Source organism: Tinamus guttatus, unplaced genomic scaffold, assembly GCF_059628265.1.
Source record: "Tinamus guttatus ecotype Peru unplaced genomic scaffold, ASM5962826v1 Tinamus_guttatus_pri_ptg000332l, whole genome shotgun sequence".
NCBI classification, from domain to species: domain Eukaryota; kingdom Metazoa; phylum Chordata; class Aves; order Tinamiformes; family Tinamidae; genus Tinamus; species Tinamus guttatus.
The window spans coordinates 73,660-99,642 of record NW_028288866.1 but is presented as its reverse complement, the minus strand read 5'-3'; the positions used below and the strand labels follow the sequence as shown (position 1 = coordinate 99,642).

At 54.7% G+C, this 25,983-nt stretch overlaps 1 protein-coding gene across 1 annotated transcript in view; it reads right to left on the bottom strand.

Moving 5' to 3' along the window:
- The window catches only part of LOC148593787 (uncharacterized), a gene marked incomplete at its 5' end in the record, with an annotated part of 98,421 nt that extends 83,743 nt beyond the window's left edge, over positions 1-14,678 (bottom strand). The window contains 3 exons of the mRNA XM_088529478.1: positions 12,808-13,101; positions 13,708-14,445; positions 14,550-14,678. Coding sequence (XP_088385604.1) covers positions 12,808-13,101; positions 13,708-14,445; positions 14,550-14,678 — 1,161 coding nt within the window. The remainder of the gene's footprint in view (positions 1-12,807; positions 13,102-13,707; positions 14,446-14,549) is intronic.
- Positions 14,679-25,983: the final 11,305 nt, after the last annotated feature.

The window sequence follows — 25,983 nt, the reverse complement described above, 5'->3', positions numbered from 1 at the left end:
CCCCTGCTGTCCCGGGGCCCCTGGGCAGATGTCCCTTTCCCAAGGGTTCCTGCTGGCCTCACAGTGGGGAATCACCCACCCAAGCTCCTGGTGAGGGAAGGAGCTGGAGCAGCTCTGGTGGCCGTGTGTGTGCAGGGATCCCATTTAGGGAAACTGGCCATGCAGTGGAGTCCCTCGGGAATGCCCTGAGTCCCCACACTGCCACGGGCATCTCCATCCCCTCGCTGGGTGAAAATCCACCACCACCATCCCTAGGGAGAGGTTCACCCTGCGAGAGCTGTGTCTGCCAGGCAAGGAGAGCTGGGTGAGGAAGGCCGAGGGCTCCCGCAGCTCCTGCTGGGCTCTGCAGAGGCTGCCGGCCCCGCATGCGCTGCAGAAGAATCCTCGCGCTGCTCCGCAGCTCCGCAGGGATCTCTGCGCGGCACCCCGGGCGCTGCCTCTGCTCCTTCCCTCCGCGCTGCCCGTGCCTCCAGGCTGGCAGTGCAGGCTGTGAGCTGGAGACAGCGTGGCTGTCCCGGGCAGCATCGCCGCGTCCTCACGCCTGTGCCAGGTGCCGAGCGCTGCCCCACTCAGGGCACAGGTTCCAGCCTGAAGGCAGTGCCCACCTCAGCGCTGTGGCCCCTCGCAGCAGGGGGTCATTTTGGGGAGGGGGTGCTGTTTGTTGGTGCCTGCTCCTGACATCTCCTTGCTGAGGTGTGTGCTGGATGGCTGTGAACTGCCCAACCTGGAGCCTGACAGGCAGCCCTTTCCCTTGCTTTTCCAGCGGCTGTGCTCATCTGGGACGGTGCTGCTGAATATGTCGTGGAGAAGCTGGTGCAGAACACGGTGGGTCTGCCCTGCTGTCCCTCCCCTCCAGCTCTGATGGTTCCGGCAGTCCTGGCATCTCTGTGCCATTGGATGCAATCGTTCTGCCCCTCATTGAAACCAAAAGGAAATCCCTTGGAGAACGATGCTCTAAACAGCAACAGTGCCATGGATAATGTCTCCCTAAAGAGAGACGGCAAATCTCCAGTCCAATTTTGTTCTTGGGAGTGGTTGGAGGCTCTACATATACTTTTGAGAGTGGGGGGAGGATGGAGAGGGGACCTTCTGGAATGTTCTTCCAAAGGATCTCTCCAAGGCTTTCCAGAGGGCTCCATCTTGTTCCTTTGTATGTCAGGAGTGAGCAGAGCCCATCACACCATGGACATGTTCTCACAAGACCTGGGTCTCTTTGTTCCCTTCACCTGCTTAGAATTCTTCTCTTCTCTTCTGTTTGCAGGATGTGAAAATTTGTCCACTTGGGGTCTTCAGGGCTGTCAGAGAAAAAGTCTCTGTCATTGGAAAACGTGGCAAGACTGCTCGTGTGACAGCCTACAGACCTGTGTTTTGCATGTCTGAGGAGCTTGCAGAGCGTCATGGTCTCGACCAAGAGGAGGATGATGATGCTGGTAAGCAGACAGGTTGAAACTTTTGCTCTGCCTTGCAACATCAGTGGGATGTGGATAACTGCTGTTCTATATGGGCTGTTTGAAATCTGTAGTTCCTCCATTGGGTGCTAAGAAGAGCTTCAGGTCTTATTTATTTATTTATTTATTTTCATTCGTATTGTTATGACATTATAATGCAGAACTGCAGGGTCCTCTCTGTCTCCGTCTTGGACTTGCTTTTACAGCTGTCTCCAATCAAGTGTTTTGGAGCTGCTGCTTCTAATCCAATGTAGTTAAAACTCCTGTTCCTTATTGCTGCCTCAGCAGGCCTTGCAAGGGCGAAGGTCAGCACTGTTGCTGGCTCTTCCAAGCTGCTTCTGCTTCAAAGTGGATTGAAGACACTCGTAGTGTTCTCTGGCAGAGTGAAACAGTGATGGGAACACTATTGTGCAGGAAAATCCCTCCAAGGCCAGTTGTGCAGTGATTGCTGGGCAGTGCTGGGAGGAGTGCAGCTGCAGTGTGACGGGGATGATGGCCGTGGGCAGCAGGAGCTCTGGGCAGTGTTTCCAGTGGGCCTTTCCTTTCCAGTGACTCTACCTTGTTGGGGCTATAGTGCTATAAGATCAGTCTGGCATCCCTTGGGGATGGGCCTCGGGCACCCAAGGCAATTCTGAGGGCCTGGGGGTGGCCAGAAGGAGTGAGGCAAAAATGAGGATTACTTAATATTCTTTACTAGGGAGCATGAATGAAGATTCAGCAGTGCCTTCTCCTGGGAACTGGCTCCCTTTTTCCTCTCCTTGTGCTGCCGTCCTGCCTCACGGTCATGCGAGTTAGCCAGAAGCCTTTCTTTAGTTTGTGCAGGAAGGAAGCATTGCTGAACTCTTGGCGCATGAGGCTGTGGATTACCAGCAATTTCTCCCACAGGAGGGATGCATCAGCCTTCTTTATGGATTTCCAGAGGGTTAAAGATGACAGTTCTGTAGTACCGTCTTGCTGGAAGACCTTCCAGCTGCAGACACACTCACTCTCTCTCTCTCTCTTTTTGTTTTCCTTTTTTTGCCTGCTGTAGAGCTCCACTGGTGACTGTGTTACTCTTGCTCTTTTGTTGCTGCCTAGGTCGTACCGGATGTGTGCGCCTGCAGTACGATCGCATAGCATATTACACCAGCTTTCCTTCCAACGTAGTGCTGAGTTGCATACGAGAGACCATGAACCAGCTCTCTTCCTGTCTTCAGACTGGGACTAATGTTGCCCTTGTTCTGAGGGACATTGGCATCCTAGTCATTGAAGACAAAGTTGTGAAAATGAAGTTTTACAGAAGCCTTCTTGAAAGGATGAATGAGTCTGACAAGGTGATAACAGCTCTTCTTGGGGTAAGTTCTGCATTTCTGCAGTGCTACCTCTTGCTTTTTGGCATCCCTAACCAAGCTCAAGTGAATGGATTTCTCCTGGGCTGCCACAATGTGTCTGGGCATGGGGTCACTCCTGAACTAGAGGAATGGCCGGTTCCTGCACAGTGACCCCTCCTGCCCTTCCCTGCACTGCTGGCGGTATCAGACATCTCTGCCAGCTCTCTGGTGATCTCAGCCCTCGCTCTCTGAGGACAGAAGTCGTCAGTGTTTTTCATCCCTCCTGTGTGGCAGGGGGTCATGGTACCTTTGATTGCCCTTGGTGCTGTTGGAAGGAGTGGTTTGCTGTAATTCCCTGTCCTTCTGTGGTAAGACCAGGCAACTGCAGCTTGTGGATGAGCTGCCAGCATTCCTAAGGTTGCCTGAGCACATCTTCTTCAGTGGTGCTAGGGCCAGAGGAGCTGGCAGGGCTTACCCCACTGTAAGCAGCCTGTAGCCCAGACCAGCTCCTCATTTTGTCTTTTTCTCTGCCCTAGTCCTTGGTGCCCTATCAGGCCATTCTCTAGGCCAGCGACTTTTCTTCTGCCCTTTCTTTGTGTTTTTTTTGTTTGTTTGTTTGTTTGCTTGTTTACTTTTTTATTTTGCAGTGGGTCTCACTCCTGGGCCCTCAGCTATGATTCTGTCGAATGCAGGGTCTGCTGTCACCAGTGGAAGCACATTGGCTGCCCTTGTGAGCAACAAGATCCTTTTCTTAGCAGCATCTCACCTGTGTCCCTCTCCTTTGCAGATGCCGAAGATGAAGGGTAGAGTCATCTCGGAGAATACTAGAGCTGTTTCACTGACCCATTCAGGATCAGTGATGGTCTTTCCAAAGTGAGTGTTCTGCAGGATTGGGCCTATTCTGCGTATTCTGCTCTGGAAAAGGATGGTCTCGAGAATGGCTCTGACGTGTGTGTCTGCCCATAGTTAGCATGTGCTGCAAAGGAAATGTGGAGTCCTTCCTTCAGAACACTGTCCTTTTGCTGTTTGCAGGCAGGAGCTGGAGACTTTTCCCAGCCAGCCGCTGGTGAGACCTCCGCCTGGGAGACCTCCCACTGGGAGAGGTCCCGTCCTGAAACATCGAAGGGTGAGAGCTCTCACCATGGAGGAAGCAAATCCTGCTCTGGAAGAGGAAAGAGGAAAGACTGTTGAGAAAGGTAAAGGAGCAGTTGAAACTTGGTGCAGGGTTGTGCCTTCTCCTTCTCCCTGTTTTTGGGTGTTGGAGACAAAGTTCCAATGGGATGTATGAGATGCCATGAGGCACTAGCTGTTTTACCTCTCAGCCCTGATGGGAAAGGTCAAATGACTCCCGAGGGAGGAATTGCTCAGGGCAGCCCAGCACATCCAGATGCAGCTGGTGCCTCTGAGTTAAGCTTTCCCACTGGACTCCATGCACCAGTGTACCAGCAGTCAAATTGGTCTTCCATTTGAGGAGGTCAGGAATGAGAGAGACAGAGTCGAGGACAATTATTGGGAATCACCCATTTTGCCTGGAGCAGAATGGTAATGGGAAGAGTGCCCTATCTCCTAACCTATCTCATGTAACCTGCTCAGATTGGTCAGGAGGGTGGTAATGGGTGCCAAGACTTCACTGGATTTTCAGAGCAAGCAGGGAGCGGATCTACATGTCACTCCCATCCCAATGGTGACTGTGCTTCAGTTCTGAAGTGTTTTTTTTTTTTTTTTTCCTCCTGCTTACAGAAAAGCTTCCTGCCATGCGCTGCCTCTTACGAGAGCCCCAAGCACCTCTCAAAGTAGAGCCTGGGAATGTGGGAGACGGAAAGGAGGAGAAAGAGGAGGGGAAGAAGCATTCTGGAAGGTGAGTGTCTGTGGTGAATGGAAGTGAGGGAGTGTCCATAGGGCTGGGACCTAAGACCCTTTTGTGAAGTTGAGGTAAAATCTGTGTTCTTCAAGACAGGAGAGAGGTGTGTATTGGGCTTGTCCCACCATGGGGGCTCTTACCAGAGGCCAGAGAGTCTGTAGTGAGGCAGGATTAAACACAGAGAAGCTCTTTCTTTGCCTTGGCAGTGGCTAAAGCACTTGGCAGGACAGAGGCTAATGGTGTATATGGGAGCATGTTCTTGTAAATGACCCTGCTGCTCTCCATGCTGCATGGAGAGGAAGCCTCAAAGTGGGCACCTGGAGCTTTCCTCTGGGCATGTGGTGCACCCCTGGGTGTTTTGGTGAGGGGGGATTGCTCTCTCCATTAATTCTACCACATCCAGGCAAGCCTGTAGCCTCTCCTGCAGAGCTGCCTTCTGCTGCAGAAGCAGGTGCCCAGCATGTGAGATAGGTCTGCTGATCCAGCTCCCCCTGTGCTCATGCAACTCCTTGTGTTGTGTATTTGCAGTGTGCTCCCACGTATCCTGAGGCCCTGCACACAGGTGGCATCACAAGGGGGAAAAAGATCAACATTTGAAACCCGACCACCAGCTGCAGGGCCGGGGAATGAAGGGCCTCAGGAGGCAGAAGAGGTAGGTGCTCCTGATGTATGAGGTGCTTCTTGTGCCAGCCTGAATTATGCAACAGCATCAGAGAATGGGTAGCGGTTGTACAAGACCCCTCCAATGTGTTCCCTTGAGCTCTCACTGCCTCTGCCATGAGCTTGCTTTCAAAGACACTCCTTGTGCTCTGCTTTTGCAGTGCATCTGTTGCTGCCACATTCTCCCTCTAAGCATCTAAAGTATCTCTTGGGGCCTGATTCTGGTGGAAGTATTACTGCTGCTTCTTCCTTGTCTGAAGACAGATTTTCCGTTCATCTCTGTGATCATTTACACGACTGACCATAACAGAAAAGGGAGGTTCAGTCTTGCCAGGATTCAATGAGGGGCACAATGGTGCTGACAGGCAGCCTCAAGAGCGTGGTCAGAGGAGAGTGTGGGGAATGGTGTTCCCTTCAGGGAATAACAAACCTTCTGTCCCTGTCCTTCTTCTCCCTCCCTAGAAGAACTGCCTTGCCCATTCCTCACATTCTGGGGGAATGCCATCAGCTGTGCTCTCCTGCAGGGGCTTGTCCCTTAGGAAAGAATTGCCGTCCTGCCCAGGGAGGCTCTTGATCCTTGCCCTTGCCGAAAGCCCTGCAGTGTTACTACCCATTCTCCTGTGTTCCCCTGTAGCTCGTCTTCTGTGAAAAGGAGGAGCTGCTGTGCAGAACAGCAAAGACTGTTTCAGAACTTCTGAAGGGCAGTAACTTGTATGAAGAGTGGAAGCGTTGGTGGCCCTTGTGGGCAACAAGAGGCTTTTCTTGGCAGCATCTCACATGTGTCCCTCTCCTTTGCAGATGTCAGCGAGAAAAGACTCAGTGCTGTCAGGCACTCAAAGAGCTGGCTCTGACATGCACTTTCCAAAGTGAGTATGTTTGCTTGCTGGTTGACCTTGTGAGCATCCTCTCAGCACGTGTTTGGTAGTGTTGCATTGCCAGGGCTTGTGAAGGCGCTCCGGAGGTGATCTGGGAGTAACTCCTTCCAGTTGTTGGAAAGCAGTGAACTCCAGGCTTTTCTGGCTTTGTTCAGGCTCTGCAGAGCTCTGTGCAGGGGCTTCTGGAGAGCTCTGTGCTGGCTCCCGGCTTGTAGAGGGTTTGTTCCCTTAGTGACCTGGGGGCTGGAGGCCATTCTTTCCATATGCAGCGATGCATGTGTAGGAGGGACTGCCAGGGATGTGCAGGGCAAGACTGGGATTTCAAATGGTGGTGGCAAGTGGGAGGAAAGGAAAGGAGGCCAGTCTGTCCTGCCTGGACAGCAGCATGGAGAGCTGCTGGGAGCTGATCTCCAGAGGTAGCCTGGGTCATATGGCTGGGAAAGCTTTGGAAAAGTTTTCTCCTAGGGTGGGGATTGGAAGCCGTGGAGCAGCCTGGGGAGGAAACTTCCATGCTGGAATTCTGTGCTGTGTCACTCCACTTCCTAAGACAGTCCTGCAGGATCAGTCCTATTCTGCATATTCTGCTCTGGAAAAGGATGGCCCTTAGAGTGGCTCTATTTGGTGTCCTGGTCCCCAGGGTTAGCATATGCTACAGAGGAAATGTGGAGTCCTTCCATCAGAACACTGTCCTTTTGCTGTTTGCAGGCTGGGGCTGGAGGCTTCCAACAACCACCTGCTGGTGAGACCTCCACCTGGGAGACCTCCCACTGGCAGAGGTCCAGCTCTTCGACATCGAAGGGTGAGAGTTCTCATCGTGGATGAAGCAAAGCCTGCTTTGGAAAAGGAAAGGGGAACGGCAGTTGAGAAAGGTAATGGAGCAGTTAAATCCTGGTTGGGAGTTGTGCCTCATCCTTCTCTCCTCCTTGGTGTCGAGTGTTGGAGCCAAGGCTCCAGTGTGATATGTCGGTTGCCTTGAGACATGAGATGTGCTGCTTCTCATCCCTGATGGCAAATGTCAAGTGAGGGCCTGAGGGAGAAAGAGCTCAAGGCAGCCCAGCACTTCCGCATGCAGTTGGTCCCTCTGAGTTAAGCTTTCCCACTGGACTCCATGCACCAGTGTACCAGCAGTCAAACCGCTCTTCCATTTGAGGAGGTCAGGAAGGAGAGAGACAGAGTTGAGGACAATTATTGGAAATCATCCATTCTGCCTGGAGCAGAATGGTAATGCGAAGAGTGCCCTATCTCCTGACCTATCTCATGGAACCCAAGTAAGCTGCTCAGGATGGTCAGGATGGTGGCAATGGGTGCCAAGACTTCACTGGATTTCCAAAACAAGTAGCTCTGCCCTTTCCTTGTGAGTTTCTGCTGCACGTGCCCTCAGCATTGCCTTTGGGTTCACTGTGTGACCAGAGGCAACGCAGGCCTGTGAGACCTGTAGAGGGATCCCGGCATGCGTTTCCCTCTTGTGAAGAAGTTATTGCCCCAAAGAGGCTCTCTTAAGACACTTACACATCACTGTGAGCTGTGAAAGGTCTCCCCTAGCGGGGACATGATAGAGCAGAAGCAATGGCCCATGTCAGGAAATGATGTTGCAAAGAGAAAAGGCAAAGAATTGGACAGCAGCCAATGTGAAGGACAGGTCACAGACAGCCTAGGAGACCTGGCTTTAAAGGTCTCCCATTGAGGTCTTGCCGTTCCAGACCAGACCAGAGCAGATCTGCACGTCACTCCTGTCCCAGTGGTGACTGTGATTCTGCTCTGAAGTGTTTTCCTGTCTCCTGCTTGCAGAAAAGCTTCCTGCCCTGTGCCGCGTCTCACGGGAGCCGCAGCCACCCCTCCAAATAGTGCCTCGAAATGCAGGAGAAGGAAAGGAGGTGAAAGTGGAGAAGAAGTGTCCTGTCAGGTGAGTGGTTTGGGTCAATGAATGTGGGGGAGTGTTCATAGGGCTGGGGTTCTAAGGCCATCTAGTGAGGCTGAGAAACATCCTGTGTTCTTGCAAGGCCTCTGAAGGAGGAGAGGTGTGTGTTGGGCTTGCCCCACCATGGGGGCTCTTACCAGAGGCCAGAGAGTTTGTAGTGAGACAGGATTAAACACTGAGGAGCTCTTTCTTTGCCTTAGCAGTGGCTAAAGCACTTGGCAGGACAGAGGGTAACAGTGTGTCTTGGAATGTGTGCTTGTAAATGACCCTGCTGCTCTCCATGCTGCATGGAGAGGAAGCCTCAAAGTGGGTACCTGGAGCTTTCCTCTGGGCATGTGATGCACCCCTGGGTGTTTTGGTGAGGGGGGATTGCTCTCTCCATTTATTCCGCCTCATCCAGGCAAACCTCGAGCTTCTCCTGTAGAGCTGCCTTCTGCTGCAGAAGCAGATGCCCAGCGTGTGAGCAAGGGCTGGTTTTCCAGCTCCCCCTGTGCTCATGCGACTCCTCACGTTGTGTATTTGCAGTGTGCTCCCGTGTATCCCCAGGGCCTGCACTCGGGTGGCAGCACAAGGTGGGAGAAGAACCATTGCCACTCGACCACCAGCTGCGAGGCCGGACAAGGAAGGCCCTCAGGAGGCAGAAGAGGTAGGTGCTCCTGATGCATGAAGTGCTTCTTGTGCCAGTCTGAATTACGCAAAAGCATCAGCCAATGGGCAGCGGCTGTACAAGACCCCTCCAATGTGTTCCTTTGAGCCCTCACTCTCTTTGCCAGTGGCTTGTTTTCAAAGACACCACTTGTCTTCTGGTTTTTTAATGCATCTGTTACTTGTGCAAGCTGAGAGAAGCTGAGTGGACTTGGAAGCAGAGCACTAATCCTTTGGGAATTGTCTTGCAGATCCAGACAACAATTGAGAAGCTGCCTGAAGAACCACCTGTTCTTCAGAAAGTATTTGAATGTTACCTGGAAGATGAGGGTTTTTCCGTAACATATTCCTTGTCCGGCATAATGCAGGAGGTGAAAACTGAGGCCCAACAACAGGGGACTGAACCGAAAGGGTACGTATGTGCCAGCTCCAGGAAAAGCCTGGGACCGCTGAGTAGCAGAGGTCCTACAAGGGGTCAGACTCCCAAGCCCGAGGCACTGGGTTGGACAGAGCACCCTGAGAGTTCTCACAACATGGGATGGATCTGCGTTCCACCCGGACCCTCAGCGCCTCTTTCCAGTCCCAAGCAAATGCCAAGTGCTCTGCTGGAGAGTGCAAATGGGACCAGGGTGGAGGAGCTGGGGAAGGACAGAAGCAGGAGGGGTCTCGGAGTGAGAGTTGTCAGTGCTTCTGCATCCTGTTTTCACCTTGAACAAGTCACGCTGGCCTAGGATGAGACTTCCCTTCCACTGCTTAGCACAGGCTGCAGCTTTGGGACTGACAAGTCCTGAACAGCTGAGCATAAAGGGGCCCCTCCAGGGTTTGCCTGCACCTTTTCCAACTGCTCCCCAAGGGGGTATCCCAGAGCCAGGATCACCCCCCAGCAGGCTCAGCCACAGGCTGATGTGCTGCAAGGGGGCCTTGTTGGAACACAAGGGCCTGTGTTACATGACGATGAGCAGGGAGATGCCATCAGAAGCACATCCAAGCACACATGTCCTGAGCTAGTGTGGGGTATTTCTCTGCCTTTGTCCCTGAGCATCACGCAGCCTCTTCCTTTCTCCCTCCTCAGCACTGGAAAGGCAGCCAAGAAGAAGAAGAAAATTGTTCATGATGACCACAAACAGCAAGTTTTAATCTCCTGAATTAAACTATATCCTCCAACTAGTGTGGAGCATTTTTTGGGTGGAGTTGTATGGGAATAACCAGGATCCCAAGACCAGAAATCTCACAAGCTGGAGAGTTGGGGCCAGGAGGGTCCATGGCAACAAACCCTGGCTGAGTGCTGAGGTGTCACCTCTGTGGTGATAAAGGTGACCTGTCAGTGTGTCCTGGCGCTGCTGGCACTGGTTGGCCTTGGTGTCACGGGTCACACAGCCACTGCTGGCAGCGCCTGCCCTGGGCTGGCACTCGGCACGGCCAGGCCCAGGGCTGGAGGCAGCTGCAGCCGGGCGTCCTGGAGAGGAGGCAGGAGGAGCTGCCCCGCGGCCTCAGAAACGGCAGCCTGGAGCCAGCGCCCAGGGCACTGAAGCCCCACGAGCTCCCGAATGGCACCACGAGCTCCACAGCGGGAGCGTGCAGAGCCCCCAGGGCCGCGAAGGTGGCTGCTCCCGGAGCTGCTGCCAGGCCAGGAGCTCCTGGGTGAGCCCAGTGGAGACCCCTGCGATGGCTGCGAGTTGTGGGAGAGAACACAGGAGACGAGGCCCCGGGTGCTGGGTCTGTTCAGCTGGGAGAAGAGGCAGGAGGATCTCAGTGTTGCCTGTAGCTGCTTAAGAGGAGCGTGGGGAGAGGATGGAGCCAGAGCCTTCCCAGTGGTGCCCAGGAACAGGATGAGGGGCCTAAGGTTGGCTGACACTGAGGGAAGGTCCCAGAGCCTTGGGGAATCCATCCCCAGAGAGCATGGGAGCTCAGCCCTGTCCAGCCCTGGGAAATCCCCTGTGTTGCTTCCACTTGCAGCACAAGGTTGAGTGGAGACCTCCAGGAGCCCCTTCCCTCCATGGCAGCTCTGTGGCTGTCTGGTGAACGAATGTCTCTCCAGACACTACTGGATGCATTGGCATTGCCTGCTCTAGTCCAAATGTGGAGATTGGCCTGACACAAAGTGACACGGGGAGAAAAAGTTTATGAGGGTTTTATTTGTAAGAAGCAATGGCTGTTGAAAACCAGAGCTCGCATGGGCACACGGGTGCTCGGGGACACGACACAGCAGCATCTCTGTGCCCGCCAGGACACAGTGTCTGTCGCTCTGTGCCAGCCCCGCTCTTGGGATCCTGCCGGGCTCTTTCACCTGCGCCGCTCCTCTCGCTGCCCCGCGATGCAGCGGCAGCAGAACGCTCTGTGCAGGGCCCGAAGCGCCGTCCTGAGCCGCGAGCGCCATCGCCGGGGAGACGCGATGTCCGGAAGGGCAGCGATGCCTGCGGTGGGAAGCAGAGCTGTGGGCAACGGGCTGCACGGGCGCAGGGCTGCACCTGCCTGTCCCTGCCGCCAAGGGCTTCCCAAGGGGCTGTGGCCTCAGCACAGCAGCCCCCGAGCGCTTCCTGCTGCCGGCCCCGATGCCGCTCGCTGTCCCAGAGAGACCCGCCGTCCCCAGCAGGGCTCTCCACTCGGGTACGTACCTGGCTCAATGTCTGCCGTGGGGCTGCAGGAGGACGAAGACTTCTCCTCCTCTTGGGGCTCCAAAGCATCCTGCATGGGCAGAGCAAGAACACGCACCCATTGGCCATCAGCTGCTGCTGATCAGGGTACCAGTGCCCCTGGTTACACAGGGTCAAAGGGTTTGAGGTTGGGGGAGGCTGCCCAGGGCTGCATGTCCCAAGGGAAGGGACCTGCGGCTGGCACGGTGATGGGACATGGCTCCTTGTGGGGCCGTAGCAGCAGGGCTGGGCTGGGGCCGTGATGCACAGGGGAACAGAGGCAGATGGGGGCGTGCGTGGCACAAGGGGGCTCATGCACTGGGTGAGGAGGGGGCTGCTGCTGGGGCTGCCCCTTCCCTCCTCGCTGGGCATCCAGGCCCCAGGGCTGAATGTGGTGCAGGGGTGGAGGGGATGTCAGCTCTGCGTCTTTGGCACTTGGAAATGGAGAGGACCCATCATCTCCCCATGGCAGACTGCACAGGGCAAATGGCTGGGGGTGGCAGTGGGGCACCGTGGACAGGGGGATCCCTTGGGAAGGGGCAGCTCTGGGCATGCCCTCTGCAACCCCCTGACACAGCTCACATAGGAGCTCCCTTGGATCGTGGGGACAGGGGAGGCGCTGCTTGCTCACCTGGGGAGCAGGGCCTGCAGCCAGGAGAGAAGCTCCTGGTGTCCTTTCCTGCAGCAGGACTTCCTTGGGAGATGCACTGCTGCTAATCTCATCCCAGGTTTCTTCAGCTAAGGCAGAGGCCTCTGGTGTGACTTCATCAAGAAGTGATGGCAAGGAAGGCACTTTATCTCCTGAATTCTGTGGGTCACTGGGTGCAGGGAAGGCCTCTGGTTCTTTTGTTCCTGAAGTTTCCGGAAAGGTGTTGGGCAAAGCAGGTGCTGCTGCCTCAGCAACTCTGAGCACTGCTGGCTCAACAGAGGGGCTCTCTGTTCACCACAGCCCTCTCTGGTAGCCTCTCTTTCCTTGACATCACGTGAGCATGGCACGTTCTGGAGGTCCGTCTCCCTTTCTGCAAATAGGCTGCGAAGGCTGGGTCTGACCCAGGGCAGGGAGCTGCTTTCCTCCAACTCCTGCCCTTGCAGAATCTCTTCATCCTCCAGATCATCGCTCCACTGTGCTCTCTCATCTAGGCCGCTATTTCCTGCTTTCCCCTTCTGCACAGGGCCATGAGCATAGAGCCGCTCCAGCACCTCCCACTTGGTCTTGGCGTCCTTGAGGAGCTCCACCTGTGTAATCTCTGGTTTCCACAGGTTGTGGAAGGAGTTTCTGGCAAGGAGCTAGGAGAAGAGAGGCAGAATTTGTGACAAGAACTTCTTTTCCCAACAGGAAAAGTCTCTTGGGGGTTTTTCTGCAAGTGCTGGGGCAAGCCGGCTGTCATAGCATGGCATGGTTGCTGGCCCCAGCATCAGGAAGGTTCCCACCTGGCCCAGCCCTCCCATGCACTCACCTCCTTGGGTTTCACATTGAGGGATCCTGATGCTGACAGGCAGAAACGCTCCCCATGGCCCTCCTCTTCCTCACCCTGGCTCTCCTGCAGGCTCTGCTCCTTCCTCAGGAAAGTGACTTCCCGGATCTGGGCCAAGCTCTGCCCCGTGCGGGCCAGGCAGCTCCTGTCCAGCTCCTCCAGTGCCTCTGTCTTGACGCTGAGCACCCCCAGGTACCGCGCGGTGTTGTCTTGGTGCACACGCAGCGGCCTTCCTTGCACGTGGCAGGTGATGCCCACAGGCTGCTGTTTCGGATCCTGCCCTGCCGGTGCTCGTCGTGGTGTCCCTGTCCCACCATCCTTGCCTGGGGAAGCTGGTGTCCCAGCCCTGCTGACCTCCCTTTCTTCCCCATGAGTGCAGGGATATGGCCCTTCCTCAGCTGCAGGGGCTCTGCTTTGGTCGCACTCCATGGTCTGGAGCAGCCATGAGCTTGCCTGTGTGCCTTGATCGACGGTGTGTGCCAAGGCATCAGGCTGTGCTGGCTGCTGGCTGGCTCCAGGGCTCACGTCATCAGGACGGCTCAAGGGGGCAGACCCCAGCCCCACTCCTGCGTCCTCCAGATCCACAGCAGGAGGTGTGGGGCCATGTGGGACAGGCCCCTGGCTCTCAGATCTCAGCTCCGTGCCAGTTTCTCCATCAATGCCCTGAATGAGGCTGACAGGCTCAGGTGAGAAGGGCCATGGGGATTCCAGTGGGGCCATTTCACTGCAGCACCCGGCAGTGACGTCTTGTGCAGAGCTGGGTGGCACCACTGCAATGGAGGAGCTGCTGAGTCCAGCCTCCTCTGAAACACCTTCAGCTGCCATCGCACCCTGCTCGGGATCATCCGGGGCAGAAGAGGCCACTTCATCTTCAGGATTTGCCCTGGCAGGCATTTGCTGTTCAGGAGGAATAGTCTGTGCTCCCAGGACAAAGGAAGAGCTTCCCGAGAGCTGCTGGCTTTTCAGGGAAAGACTTGTCCTCTCACGACCCCCTTGCAACATCCTGGCTTCTCCCACTGATGATGCTGAAGACTCAGGCCTAGATCCAGGCAAGAACTGCACATGCTCCTGAGTTTCCTGGATGAGAGCATGGGTCTTCCACTTGGGTCTTTGAAGCGGAGGCAAGGCCAGACACGATGCCTTTAGCTTGTACTCTTCCCTTCTCTTCCCTGAGTCCAGAGCCACCCCAGCACCAGGAACAGGTGGGAAGCATTCCCTGGCAGCAGCTTTGCTGGAATTTGCAGCCACCCTCTCCAATGCCCTGTTCATTCTCTCCAGGACTCTCCTGGCCACCTCTTCCTTGTCCAGGGCAAAGGCGCTGCCTTTGGGAGAAGACCTGCAGGACGTTTCCAGAGCAGGCAGCTTGGTGTGACTTGCAGATCCTGCTGGTTTTATTGCACAGTCCTCCAGGCCTCCCTGTGCCTGCCAAGCTGCCTTGGATGGGAGAGGTGGGAAGCTGGGCACATCTGATGTCCCTGTTCTTCCAGGAACCCTGGCAAGACGTGTCCCGCTGGATCCTGTGTGCCTTGAAGATCCTGAAGGACTCTTCCTTACAGGGCCGGTGGAGGGATGCAGATCTTGCACCACACAGGAGACACCGCTGACTGTGTCCTCCACGACCTGCAATTGAAGCCCACCACAAAGGCCAGGTTACTGGTGTCCTTTTCCCTCCCTCCATGCTTCCCAGGCGGGCGCTTGGCTGTCACCGCCGCTCAGCTCTGTACCTGTGCGATGCCATGTTGGGAGCAGCGTGAGTCCTGAGGGCCGGGCAGCGGTGACATCCGGTCCCTTCGATGGGACGAAGCTGGGGTCCATCTGCACTGCACTGCTGCGGGCAGCTCCTGCTGGCCCACCTGTGGGGAGAAGGAGGCCCATGATGGGGACACTTGTGTTGGTACAAGCAGCTCCTAAGCACAGGAAACCCCAGCCTCGTGTCGAAGGGAACCTCCTGGCTGAGCACAATGCGGCTGTGCTTGGCCTGGACCTGTTCTCTGCCCTCAGCACAGAGCTCATGGGGTTCATGTGGGCCTTGAAGCATCCAGATTATAGAATCATTATGTTTGGGAAAGATCTTCAAAACCATCAAGGCCAACTATAAACCCTTCAGCACCATGACTGTTAAACATATCCCTACGTGCCTCATCTACACGTGTCTTGAACACTGCCATTAACAGTGACTCCACCACTTCCTTGGGCATCCTCTTCCAATGCTTTACAATTCCTTCCATGTGACAATTTTTCCTAATATCTAACCAGTGCCTCTCCTGGTGCAACCTGAAGCCATTTCTTCTTTTCCTATCAGTATTTCACAGATCAGCCTCGCCTCACTGCACCCTCCTTTCAGGTAGTTGTAGAGAGCAATAAAGACAACCCTGAGCCCCTCTTCTCCACACTAAATAACCCCAGCTCCCTCAGGCGCTCCTCATAAGGTCTGTGCTCCAGACCCTTCACCAACTTCATTGCCCTTTGGAAATATTCCAGGACCTCAACGTTTTTCCCATGCCCAAATCTGAATACAGTATTCAAGGTGCATCCTCACTGGCACCGAGTACAGTGGGAGAGTGCAGGCCGCGCTGCTTTTCCCACGGCCAGGAATACAAGTCCCCTCACTGGAGGAGCTCCTGCCTGGCTATCTTGACTCAGGGCTCCTTGCTCGCCATCCTCGTGCTCTCCATGCGGATCCTGGCCCTGCCTCCCACCTCTCCCTCCAGCCTCACTACTCACCTCACTCGTGCTCTCTTGTGCACTGGAATTCCTTTCCGTGGAGGAGGAGCAGGAATTACCCTGCTGTTCCTTCTCCATGTCTAGGAACCTCTCTGAGGATCTCTCACACGGGCACCAAGGGGAGTTGCTCCCTGCTGGTTGTGCCGCTCTCCTCAGAGTGAAGACCCCAGCAGGGACACGGTCACCTTGGGGACTGCCCCATCACAGTGGCCTGTGGGCATGATGCCACCCCCATCACAAAGCCTTGGGAGTCACCATGGGGACACCAGGCACCACGTCGTTTCCTCCTCTCCCCACTCCTGAGCAGGTCCCTGGGGCGCAGGACGAGTTGTCCCCTCCACACTCTGCCCTCCCCGGGCCTTGCAGATGCTGCCCCTCGTCAGGCGCTCCATAGCAGACACCCACCATGAGGCCACCCCTGTCCTCGCCCCTGTGCTCTCGATTGCCTCTTGGTTCACCCCAAGGCAGAGCTCCCTGCACCCCACTGCCTCCTCCCTGCGCTTCTCTTTCCCACATCACCCCGTGGCTATTCCTTGCCATCCCAGGCCATCACTTCCTCACTCTTTTTGGAGTCCTCCTCCTCCCCGAGTTGCTCCCACTTTGAGGCTCTCCTCACCAGCGTGGCCACCTGCTCGACCATCAGGTCAGCACATGGGAACAGCCGCGTTTTACACCCCCTCAGCCCCATTTGACACTAACCCCCAACCGGCCACCACGAAAAGACAAAACACTTGGGACTCTCGTGCTTAGGTTCCCGACATGGGCTTGTTTCTGCCCACACTCATTTACCACTGCTGAACTTCCTGCTCTGTGGGTGCAGCCTTGAGTGGCAAGAGTGGAGAAGGAAGTTAATACCATTTATTAATTGCAATCAATATGTAAAGAAATTGTTCTTGTCCCCATCTAGGTGCCCTGCCTAGCTAAGAGACACTAGCTATCGTCTTAATATGTAAGAAATCATTACTGGTTTTATTGGTATGTACAGGGTTTTTTACAAGGTTCTAGAAGGGGAAATGAGTGGAAAGAATATGGCAAGTGTAGGTGAACAGTTAAAGGAAGGGAAAGAAGGGAAAGCATGGGAAAATTACTAAAAGCATAGGGAAAAGTGCAAAAGTGTGGCAAATGAGTGCAAGAGTTGGAAAATAATAGATGGCAAATGTAAGCATTGGGAAAAAAAATGAAATGGCAGGAAGAATTGCAAAAGCATTGGAGAAGTGTCAAGATTGTGGAAAATAGGGAAAAAATGGGTAAGGAACGATAGTGTAGGAATATGGTCAAAAGTGTGGGAATGGTTACAAAAGTGGAAAGAGTGTGAAGTGATGAGAAAAAAAGGAAAGCACAAAAAGAACACCGAGAGCTCAGTAATATTGAGAAAGCATGGGAAAAGAAGGAGAGGTTGGGTAAAAGACAAAAGGGTAGGAAAATCTTCACAAGTGTGGGAAAATGGTCACAAGCATGGGAGGGAATATTTGTGAAAGCTAGTACGGAGTTAGGGGATGGATGAAGCGGAGAGCCCCGTTTGGAGTGAGGCTGCAAAGGGCATGCCAAGGGAAGTGTTCTGCTGTGCCAAGACTCGTGCTGCGCACGCTTTGTGGTTGGAGTGAGAAACAGCTTCCTTGGTGTTTTCTGCGAAACGCTTTAGCAGCCCGTTGGTGCTAGTATGGAGTCAGGGGCTGGATGAAGCGGAGAGCCCCGTTTGGAGTGAGGCTGCAAAGGGCATGCCAAGGGAAGTGTTCTGCTGTGCCAAGACTCGTGCTGCGCACGCTTTGTGGTTGGAGTGAGAAACAGCTTCCTTGGTGTTTTCTGCGAAACGCTTTAGCAGGCCGTTGGTGCTAGTATGGAGTTAGGGGATGGATGAAGCGGAGAGCCCCGTTTGGAGTGAGGCTGCAAAGGGCATGCCAAGGGAAGTGTTCTGCTGTGCCAAGACTCGTGCTGCGCACGCTTTGTGGTTGGAGTGAAAAACAGGTTCCTTGGTGTTTTCTGCGAAACGCTTTAGCAGGCCGTTGGTGCTAGTATGGAGTTAGGGGATGGATGAAGCGGAGAGCCCCGTTTGGAGTGAGGCTACAAAGGGCATGCCAAGGGAAGTGTTCTGCTGTGCCAAGACTCGTGCTGCGCACGCTTTGTGCTTGGAGTGAGAAACAGGTTCCTTGGTGTTTTCTGTGAAACGCTTTAGCAGGCCGTTGGTGCTAGTATGGAGTTAGGGGATGGATGAAGCGGAGAGCCCCGTTTGGAGTGAGGCTACAAAGGGCATGCCAAGGGAAGTGTTCTGCTGTGCCAAGACTCGTGCTGCGCACGCTTTGTGGTTGGAGTGAGAAACAGGTTCCTTGGTGTTTTCTGCGAAACGCTTTAGCAGCCCGTTGGTGCTAGTACGGAGTTAGGGGCTGGATGAAGCGGAGAGCCCCGTTTGGAGTGAGGCTGCAAAGGGCATGCCAAGGGAAGTGTTCTGCTGTGCCAAGACTCGTGCTGCGCACGCTTTGTGGTTGGAGTGAGAAACAGGTTCCTTGGTGTTTTCTGCGAAACGCTTTAGCAGGCCGTTGGTGCTAGTATGGAGTTAGGGGCTGGATGAAGCGGAGAGCCCCGTTTGGAGTGAGGCTACAAAGGGCATGCCAAGGGAAGTGTTCTGCTGTGCCAAGACTCGTGCTGCGCACGCTTTGTGGTTGGAGTGAGAAACAGGTTCCTTGGTGTTTTCTGCGAAACGCTTTAGCAGGCCGTTGGTGCTAGTATGGAGTTAGGGGATGGATGAAGCGGAGAGCCCCGTTTGGAGTGAGGCTGCAAAGGGCATGCCAAGGGAAGTGTTCTGCTGTGCCAAGACTCGTGCTGCGCACACTTTGTGGTTGGAGTGAGAAACAGGTTCCTTGGTGTTTTCTGCGAAACGCTTTAGCAGGCCGTTGGTGCTAGTATGGAGTTAGGGGATGGATGAAGCGGAGAGCCCCGTTTGGAGTGAGGCTACAAAGGGCATGCCAAGGGAAGTGTTCTGCTGTGCCAAGACTCGTGCTGCGCACACTTTGTGGTTGGAGTGAGAAACAGGTTCCTTGGTGTTTTCTGCAAAACGCTTTAGCAGCCCGTTGGTGCTAGTACGGAGTTAGGGGCTGGATGAAGCGGAGAGCCCCGTTTGGAGTGAGGCTGCAAAGGGCATGCCAAGGGAAGTGTTCTGCTGTGCCAAGACTCGTGCTGCGCACGCTTTGTGGTTGGAGTGAGAAACAGGTTCCTTGGTGTTTTCTGCAAAACGCTTTAGCAGCCCATTGGTGCTAGTATGCAGTTAGGGGATGGATGAAGCGGAGAGCCCCGTTTGGAGTGAGGCTGCAAAGGGCATGCCAAGGGAAGTGTTCTGCTGTGCCAAGACTCGTGCTGCGCACGCTTTGTGGTTGGAGTGAGAAACAGGTTCCTTGGTGTTTTCTGCGAAACGCTTTAGCAGCCCATTGCTGCTAGTATGGAGTTAGGGGCTGGATGAAGCGGAGAGCCCCGTTTGGAGTGAGGCTGCAAAGGGCATGCCAAGGGAAGTGTTCTGCTGTGCCAAGACTCGTGCTGCGCACGCTTTGTGGTTGGAGTGAGAAACAGGTTCCTCGGTGTTTTCTGCGAAACGCTTTAGCAGGCCGTTGGTGCTAGTATGGAGTTAGGGGATGGATGAAGCGGAGAGCCCCGTTTGGAGTGAGGCTGCAAAGGGCATGCCAAAGGAAGTGTTTTGCTGTGCCAAGACTCGTGCTGCGCACACTTTGTGGTTGGAGTGAGAAACAGGTTCCTTGGTGTTTTCTGCGAAACGCTTTAGCAGGCCGTTGGTGCTAGTATGGAGTTAGGGGATGGATGAAGCGGAGAGCCCCTTTTGGAGTGAGGCTACAAAGGGCATGCCAAGGGAAGTGTTCTGCTGTGCCAAGACTCGTGCTGCGCACACTTTGTGGTTGGAGTGAGAAACAGGTTCCTTGGTGTTTTCTGCAAAACGCTTTAGCAGGCCGTTGGTGCTAGTACGGAGTTAGGGGCTGGATGAAGCGGAGAGCCCCGTTTGGAGTGAGGCTGCAAAGGGCATGCCAAGGGAAGTGTTCTGCTGTGCCAAGACTCGTGCTGCGCACGCTTTGTGGTTGGAGTGAGAAACAGGTTCCTTGGTGTTTTCTGCAAAACGCTTTAGCAGCCCATTGGTGCTAGTATGGAGTTAGGGGATGCATGAAGCGGAGAGCCCCGTTTGGAGTTAGGCTACAAAGGGCATGCCAAGGGAAGTGTTCTGCTGTGCCAAGACTCGTGCTGCGCACGCTTTGTGGTTGGAGTGAGAAACAGGTTCCTTGGTGTTTTCTGCGAAACGCTTTAGCAGCCCATTGGTGCTAGTACGGAGTTAGGGGATGGATGAAGCGGAGAGCCCCGTTTGGAGTGAGGCTGCAAAGGGGATGCCAAGGGAAGTGTTCTGCTGTGCCAAGACTCGTGCTGCGCACACTTTGTGGTTGGAGTGAGAAACAGGTTCCTTGGTGTTTTCTGCGAAACGCTTTAGCAGCCCGTTGGTGCTAGTACGGAGTTAGGGGATGGATGAAGCGGAGAGCCCCGTTTGGAGTGAGGCTGCAAAGGGCATGCCAAGGGAAGTGTTCTGCTGTGCCAAGACTCGTGCTGCGCACGCTTTGTGGTTGGAGTGAGAAACAGGTTCCTTGGTGTTTTCTGCGAAACGCTTTAGCAGCCCGTTGGTGCTAGTACGGAGTTAGGGGATGGATGAAGCGGAGAGCCCCGTTTGGAGTGAGGCTGCAAAGGGCATGCCAAGGGAAGTGTTCTGCTGTGCCAAGACTCGTGCTGCGCACGCTTTGTGGTTGGAGTGAGAAACAGGTTCCTTGGTGTTTTCTGCGAAACGCTTTAGCAGCCCGTTGGTGCTAGTACGGAGTTAGGGGATGGATGAAGCGGAGAGCCCCGTTTGGAGTGAGGCTGCAAAGGGCATGCCAAGGGAAGTGTTCTGCTGTGCCAAGACTCGTGCTGCGCACGCTTTGTGGTTGGAGTGAGAAACAGGTTCCTTGGTGTTTTCTGCAAAACGCTTTAGCAGCCCATTGGTGCTAGTATGGAGTTAGGGGATGGATGAAGCGGAGAGCCCCGTTTGGAGTGAGGCTGCAAAGGGCATGCCAAGGGAAGTGTTCTGCTGTGCCAAGACTCGTGCTGCGCACGCTTTGTGGTTGGAGTGAGAAACAGGTTCCTTGGTGTTTTCTGCGAAACGCTTTAGCAGCCCGTTGGTGCTAGTACGGAGTTAGGGGATGGATGAAGCGGAGAGCCCCGTTTGGAGTGAGGCTGCAAAGGGCATGCCAAGGGAAGTGTTCTGCTGTGCCAAGACTCGTGCTGCGCACGCTTTGTGGTTGGAGTGAGAAACAGGTTCCTTGGTGTTTTCTGCAAAACGCTTTAGCAGGCCGTTGGTGCTAGTATGGAGTTAGGGGATGGATGAAGCGGAGAGCCCCGTTTGGAGTGAGGCTGCAAAGGGCATGCCAAGGGAAGTGTTCTGCTGTGCCAAGACTCGTGCTGCGCACACTTTGTGGTTGGAGTGAGAAACAGGTTCCTTGGTGTTTTCTGCGAAACGCTTTAGCAGCCCGTTGGTGCTAGTACGGAGTTAGGGGATGGATGAAGCGGAGAGCCCCGTTTGGAGTGAGGCTGCAAAGGGCATGCCAAGGGAAGTGTTCTGCTGTGCCAAGACTCGTGCTGCGCACGCTTTGTGCTTGGAGTGAGAAACAGGTTCCTTGGTGTTTTCTGCGAAACGCTTTAGCAGCCCATTGGTGCTAGTACGGAGTTAGGGGATGGATGAAGCGGAGAGCCCCGTTTGGAGTGAGGCTGCAAAGGGCATGCCAAGGGAAGTGTTCTGCTGTGCCAAGACTCGTGCTGCGCACGCTTTGTGGTTGGAGTGAGAAACAGGTTCCTTGGTGTTTTCTGCAAAACGCTTTAGCAGCCCGTTGGTGCTAGTATGCAGTTAGGGGATGGATGAAGCGGAGAGCTCCGTTTGGAGTGAGGCTGCAAAGGGCATGCCAAGGGAAGTGTTCTGCTGTGCCAAGACTCGTGCTGCGCACGCTTTGTGGTTGGAGTGAGAAACAGGTTCCTTGGTGTTTTCTGCGAAACGCTTTAGCAGCCCATTGGTGCTAGTACGGAGTTAGGGGATGGATGAAGCGGAGAGCCCCGTTTGGAGTGAGGCTGCAAAGGGGATGCCAAGGGAAGTGTTCTGCTGTGCCAAGACTCGTGCTGCGCACACTTTGTGGTTGGAGTGAGAAACAGGTTCCTTGGTGTTTTCTGCGAAACGCTTTAGCAGCCCGTTGGTGCTAGTACGGAGTTAGGGGATGGATGAAGCGGAGAGCCCCGTTTGGAGTGAGGCTGCAAAGGGCATGCCAAGGGAAGTGTTCTGCTGTGCCAAGACCCGTGCTGCGCACACTTTGTGGTTGGAGTGAGAAACAGGTTCCTTGGTGTTTTTTGCGAAACGCTTTAGCAGCCCGTTGGTGCTAGTATGGAGTTAGGGGATGGATGAAGCGGAGAGCCCCGTTTGGAGTGAGGCTGCAAAGGGCATGCCAAGGGAAGTGTTCTGCTGTGCCAAGACTCGTGCTGCGCACACTTTGTGGTTGGAGTGAGAAACAGGTTCCTTGGTGTTTTCTGCGAAACGCTTTAGCAGCCCATTGGTGCTAGTACGGAGTTAGGGGATGGATGAAGCGGAGAGCCCCATTTGGAGTGAGGCTGCAAAGGGCATGCCAAGGGAAGTGTTCTGCTGTGCCAAGACTCGTGCTGCGCACACTTTGTGGTTGGAGTGAGAAACAGGTTCCTTGGTGTTTTCTGCGAAACGCCTTAGAACCCCGTTGGTGCTAGTATGGAGTTAGGGGATGGATGAAGCGGAGAGCCCCGTTTGGAGTGAGGCTGCAAAGGGCATGCCAAGGGAAGTGTTCTGCTGTGCCAAGACTCGTGCTGCGCACGCTTTGTGGTTGGAGTGAGAAACAGGTTCCTTGGTGTTTTCTGCGAAACGCTTTAGCAGCCCGTTGGTGCTAGTACGGAGTTAGGGGATGGATGAAGCGGAGAGCCCCGTTTGGAGTGAGGCTGCAAAGGGCATGCCAAGGGAAGTGTTCTGCTGTGCCAAGACTCGTGCTGCGCACGCTTTGTGGTTGGAGTGAGAAACAGGTTCCTTGGTGTTTTCTGCAAAACGCTTTAGCAGGCCGTTGGTGCTAGTATGGAGTTAGGGGATGGATGAAGCGGAGAGCCCCGTTTGGAGTGAGGCTGCAAAGGGCATGCCAAGGGAAGTGTTCTGCTGTGCCAAGACTCGTGCTGCGCACACTTTGTGGTTGGAGTGAGAAACAGGTTCCTTGGTGTTTTCTGCGAAACGCTTTAGCAGCCCGTTGGTGCTAGTACGGAGTTAGGGGCTGGATGAAGCGGAGAGCCCCGTTTGGAGTGAGGCTGCAAAGGGCATGCCAAGGGAAGTGTTCTGCTGTGCCAAGACTCGTGCTGCGCACGCTTTGTGCTTGGAGTGAGAAACAGGTTCCTTGGTGTTTTCTGCGAAACGCTTTAGCAGCCCATTGGTGCTAGTACGGAGTTAGGGGATGGATGAAGCGGAGAGCCCCGTTTGGAGTGAGGCTGCAAAGGGCATGCCAAGGGAAGTGTTCTGCTGTGCCAAGACTCGTGCTGCGCACGCTTTGTGGTTGGAGTGAGAAACAGGTTCCTTGGTGTTTTCTGCGAAACGCTTTAGCAGCCCGTTGGTGCTAGTACGGAGTTAGGGGATGGATGAAGCGGAGAGCCCCGTTTGGAGTGAGGCTGCAAAGGGCATGCCAAGGGAAGTGTTCTGCTGTGCCAAGACTCGTGCTGCGCACGCTTTGTGGTTGGAGTGAGAAACAGGTTCCTTGGTGTTTTCTGCGAAACGCTTTAGCAGCCCGTTGGTGCTAGTATGGAGTTAGGGGATGGATGAAGCGGAGAGCCCCGTTTGGAGTGAGGCTGCAAAGGGCATGCCAAAGGAAGTGTTCTGCTGTGCCAAGACTCGTGCTGCGCACGCTTTGTGGTTGGAGTGAGAAACAGGTTCCTTGGTGTTTTCTGCAAAACGCTTTAGCAGGCCGTTGGTGCTAGTACGGAGTTAGGGGCTGGATGAAGCGGAGAGCCCCGTTTGGAGTGAGGCTGCAAAGGGCATGCCAAGGGAAGTGTTCTGCTGTGCCAAGACTCGTGCTGCGCACGCTTTGTGGTTGGAGTGAGAAACAGGTTCCTTGGTGTTTTCTGCGAAACGCTTTAGGAGGCCGTTGGTGCTAGTACGGAGTTAGGGGATGGATGAAGCGGAGAGCCCCGTTTGGAGTGAGGCTGCAAAGGGCATGCCAAGGGAAGTGTTCTGCTGTGCCAAGACTCGTGCTGCGCACGCTTTGTGGTTGGAGTGAGAAACAGGTTCCTTGGTGTTTTCTGCGAAACGCTTTAGGAGGCCGTTGCTGCTAGTACGGAGTTAGGGGATGGATGAAGCGGAGAGCCCCGTTTGGAGTGAGGCTGCAAAGGGCATGCCAAGGGAAGTGTTCTGCTGTGCCAAGACTCGTGCTGCGCACGCTTTGTGGTTGGAGTGAGAAACAGGTTCCTTGGTGTTTTCTGCGAAACGCTTTAGCAGCCCGTTGGTGCTAGTATGGAGTTAGGGGATGGATGAAGCGGAGAGCCCCGTTTGGAGTGAGGCTGCAAAGGGCATGCCAAGGGAAGTGTTCTGCTGTGCCAAGACTCGTGCTGCGCACGCTTTGTGGTTGGAGTGAGAAACAGGTTCCTTGGTGTTTTCTGCGAAACGCTTTAGCAGCCCGTTGGTGCTAGTACGGAGTTAGGGGATGGATGAAGCGGAGAGCCCCGTTTGGAGTGAGGCTGCAAAGGGCATGCCAAGGGAAGTGTTCTGCTGTGCCAAGACTCGTGCTGCGCACACTTTGTGCTTGGAGTGAGAAACAGGTTCCTTGGTGTTTTCTGCGAAACGCTTTAGCAGCCCGTTGGTGCTAGTACGGAGTTAGGGGATGGATGAAGCGGAGAGCCCCGTTTGGAGTGAGGCTGCAAAGGGCATGCCAAGGGAAGTGTTCTGCTGTGCCAAGACTCGTGCTGCGCACACTTTGTGGTTGGAGTGAGAAACAGGTTCCTTGGTGTTTTCTGCGAAACGCTTTAGCAGCCCGTTGGTGCTAGTACGGAGTTAGGGGCTGGATGAAGCGGAGAGCCCCGTTTGGAGTGAGGCTGCAAAGGGGATGCCAAGGGAAGTGTTCTGCTGTGCCAAGACTCGTGCTGCGCACACTTTGTGGTTGGAGTGAGAAACAGGTTCCTTGGTGTTTTCTGCGAAACGCTTTAGCAGCCCGTTGGTGCTAGTACGGAGTTAGGGGATGGATGAAGCGGAGAGCCCCGTTTGGAGTGAGGCTGCAAAGGGCATGCCAAGGGAAGTGTTCTGCTGTGCCAAGACTCGTGCTGCGCACGCTTTGTGGTTGGAGTGAGAAACAGGTTCCTTGGTGTTTTCTGCAAAACGCTTTAGCAGGCCATTGGTGCTAGTATGGAGTTAGGGGATGGATGAAGCGGAGAGCCCCGTTTGGAGTGAGGCTACAAAGGGCATGCCAAGGGAAGTGTTCTGCTGTGCCAAGACTCGTGCTGCGCACGCTTTGTGGTTGGAGTGAGAAACAGGTTCCTTGGTGTTTTCTGCAAAACGCTTTAGCAGCCCGTTGGTGCTAGTACGGAGTTAGGGGCTGGATGAAGCGGAGAGCCCCGTTTGGAGTGAGGCTGCAAAGGGCATGCCAAGGGAAGTGTTCTGCTGTGCCAAGACTCGTGCTGCGCACGCTTTGTGGTTGGAGTGAGAAACAGGTTCCTTGGTGTTTTCTGCAAAACGCTTTAGCAGCCCATTTTTGCTAGTATGCAGTTAGGGGATGGATGAAGCGGAGAGCCCCGTTTGGAGTGAGGCTGCAAAGGGCATGCCAAGGGAAGTGTTCTGCTGTGCCAAGACTCGTGCTGCGCACGCTTTGTGGTTGGAGTGAGAAACAGGTTCCTTGGTGTTTTCTGCGAAACGCTTTAGCAGCCCGTTGGTGCTAGTACGGAGTTAGGGGCTGGATGAAGCGGAGAGCCCCGTTTGGAGTGAGGCTGCAAAGGGCATGCCAAGGGAAGTGTTCTGCTGTGCCAAGACTCGTGCTGCGCACGCTTTGTGGTTGGAGTGAGAAACAGGTTCCTTGGTGTTTTCTGCGAAACGCTTTAGCAGCCCGTTGGTACTAGTACGGAGTTAGGGGATGGATGAAGCGGAGAGCCCCGTTTGGAGTGAGGCTGCAAAGGGCATGCCAAGGGAAGTGTTCTGCTGTGCCAAGACTCGTGCTGCGCACACTTTGTGGTTGGAGTGAGAAACAGGTTCCTTGGTTTTTTCTGCGAAACGCTTTAGCAGTCCGTTGGTACTAGTACGGAGTTAGGGGATGGATGAAGCGGAGAGCCCCGTTTGGAGTGAGGCTGCAAAGGGCATGCCAAGGGAAGTGTTCTGCTGTGCCAAGACTCGTGCTGCGC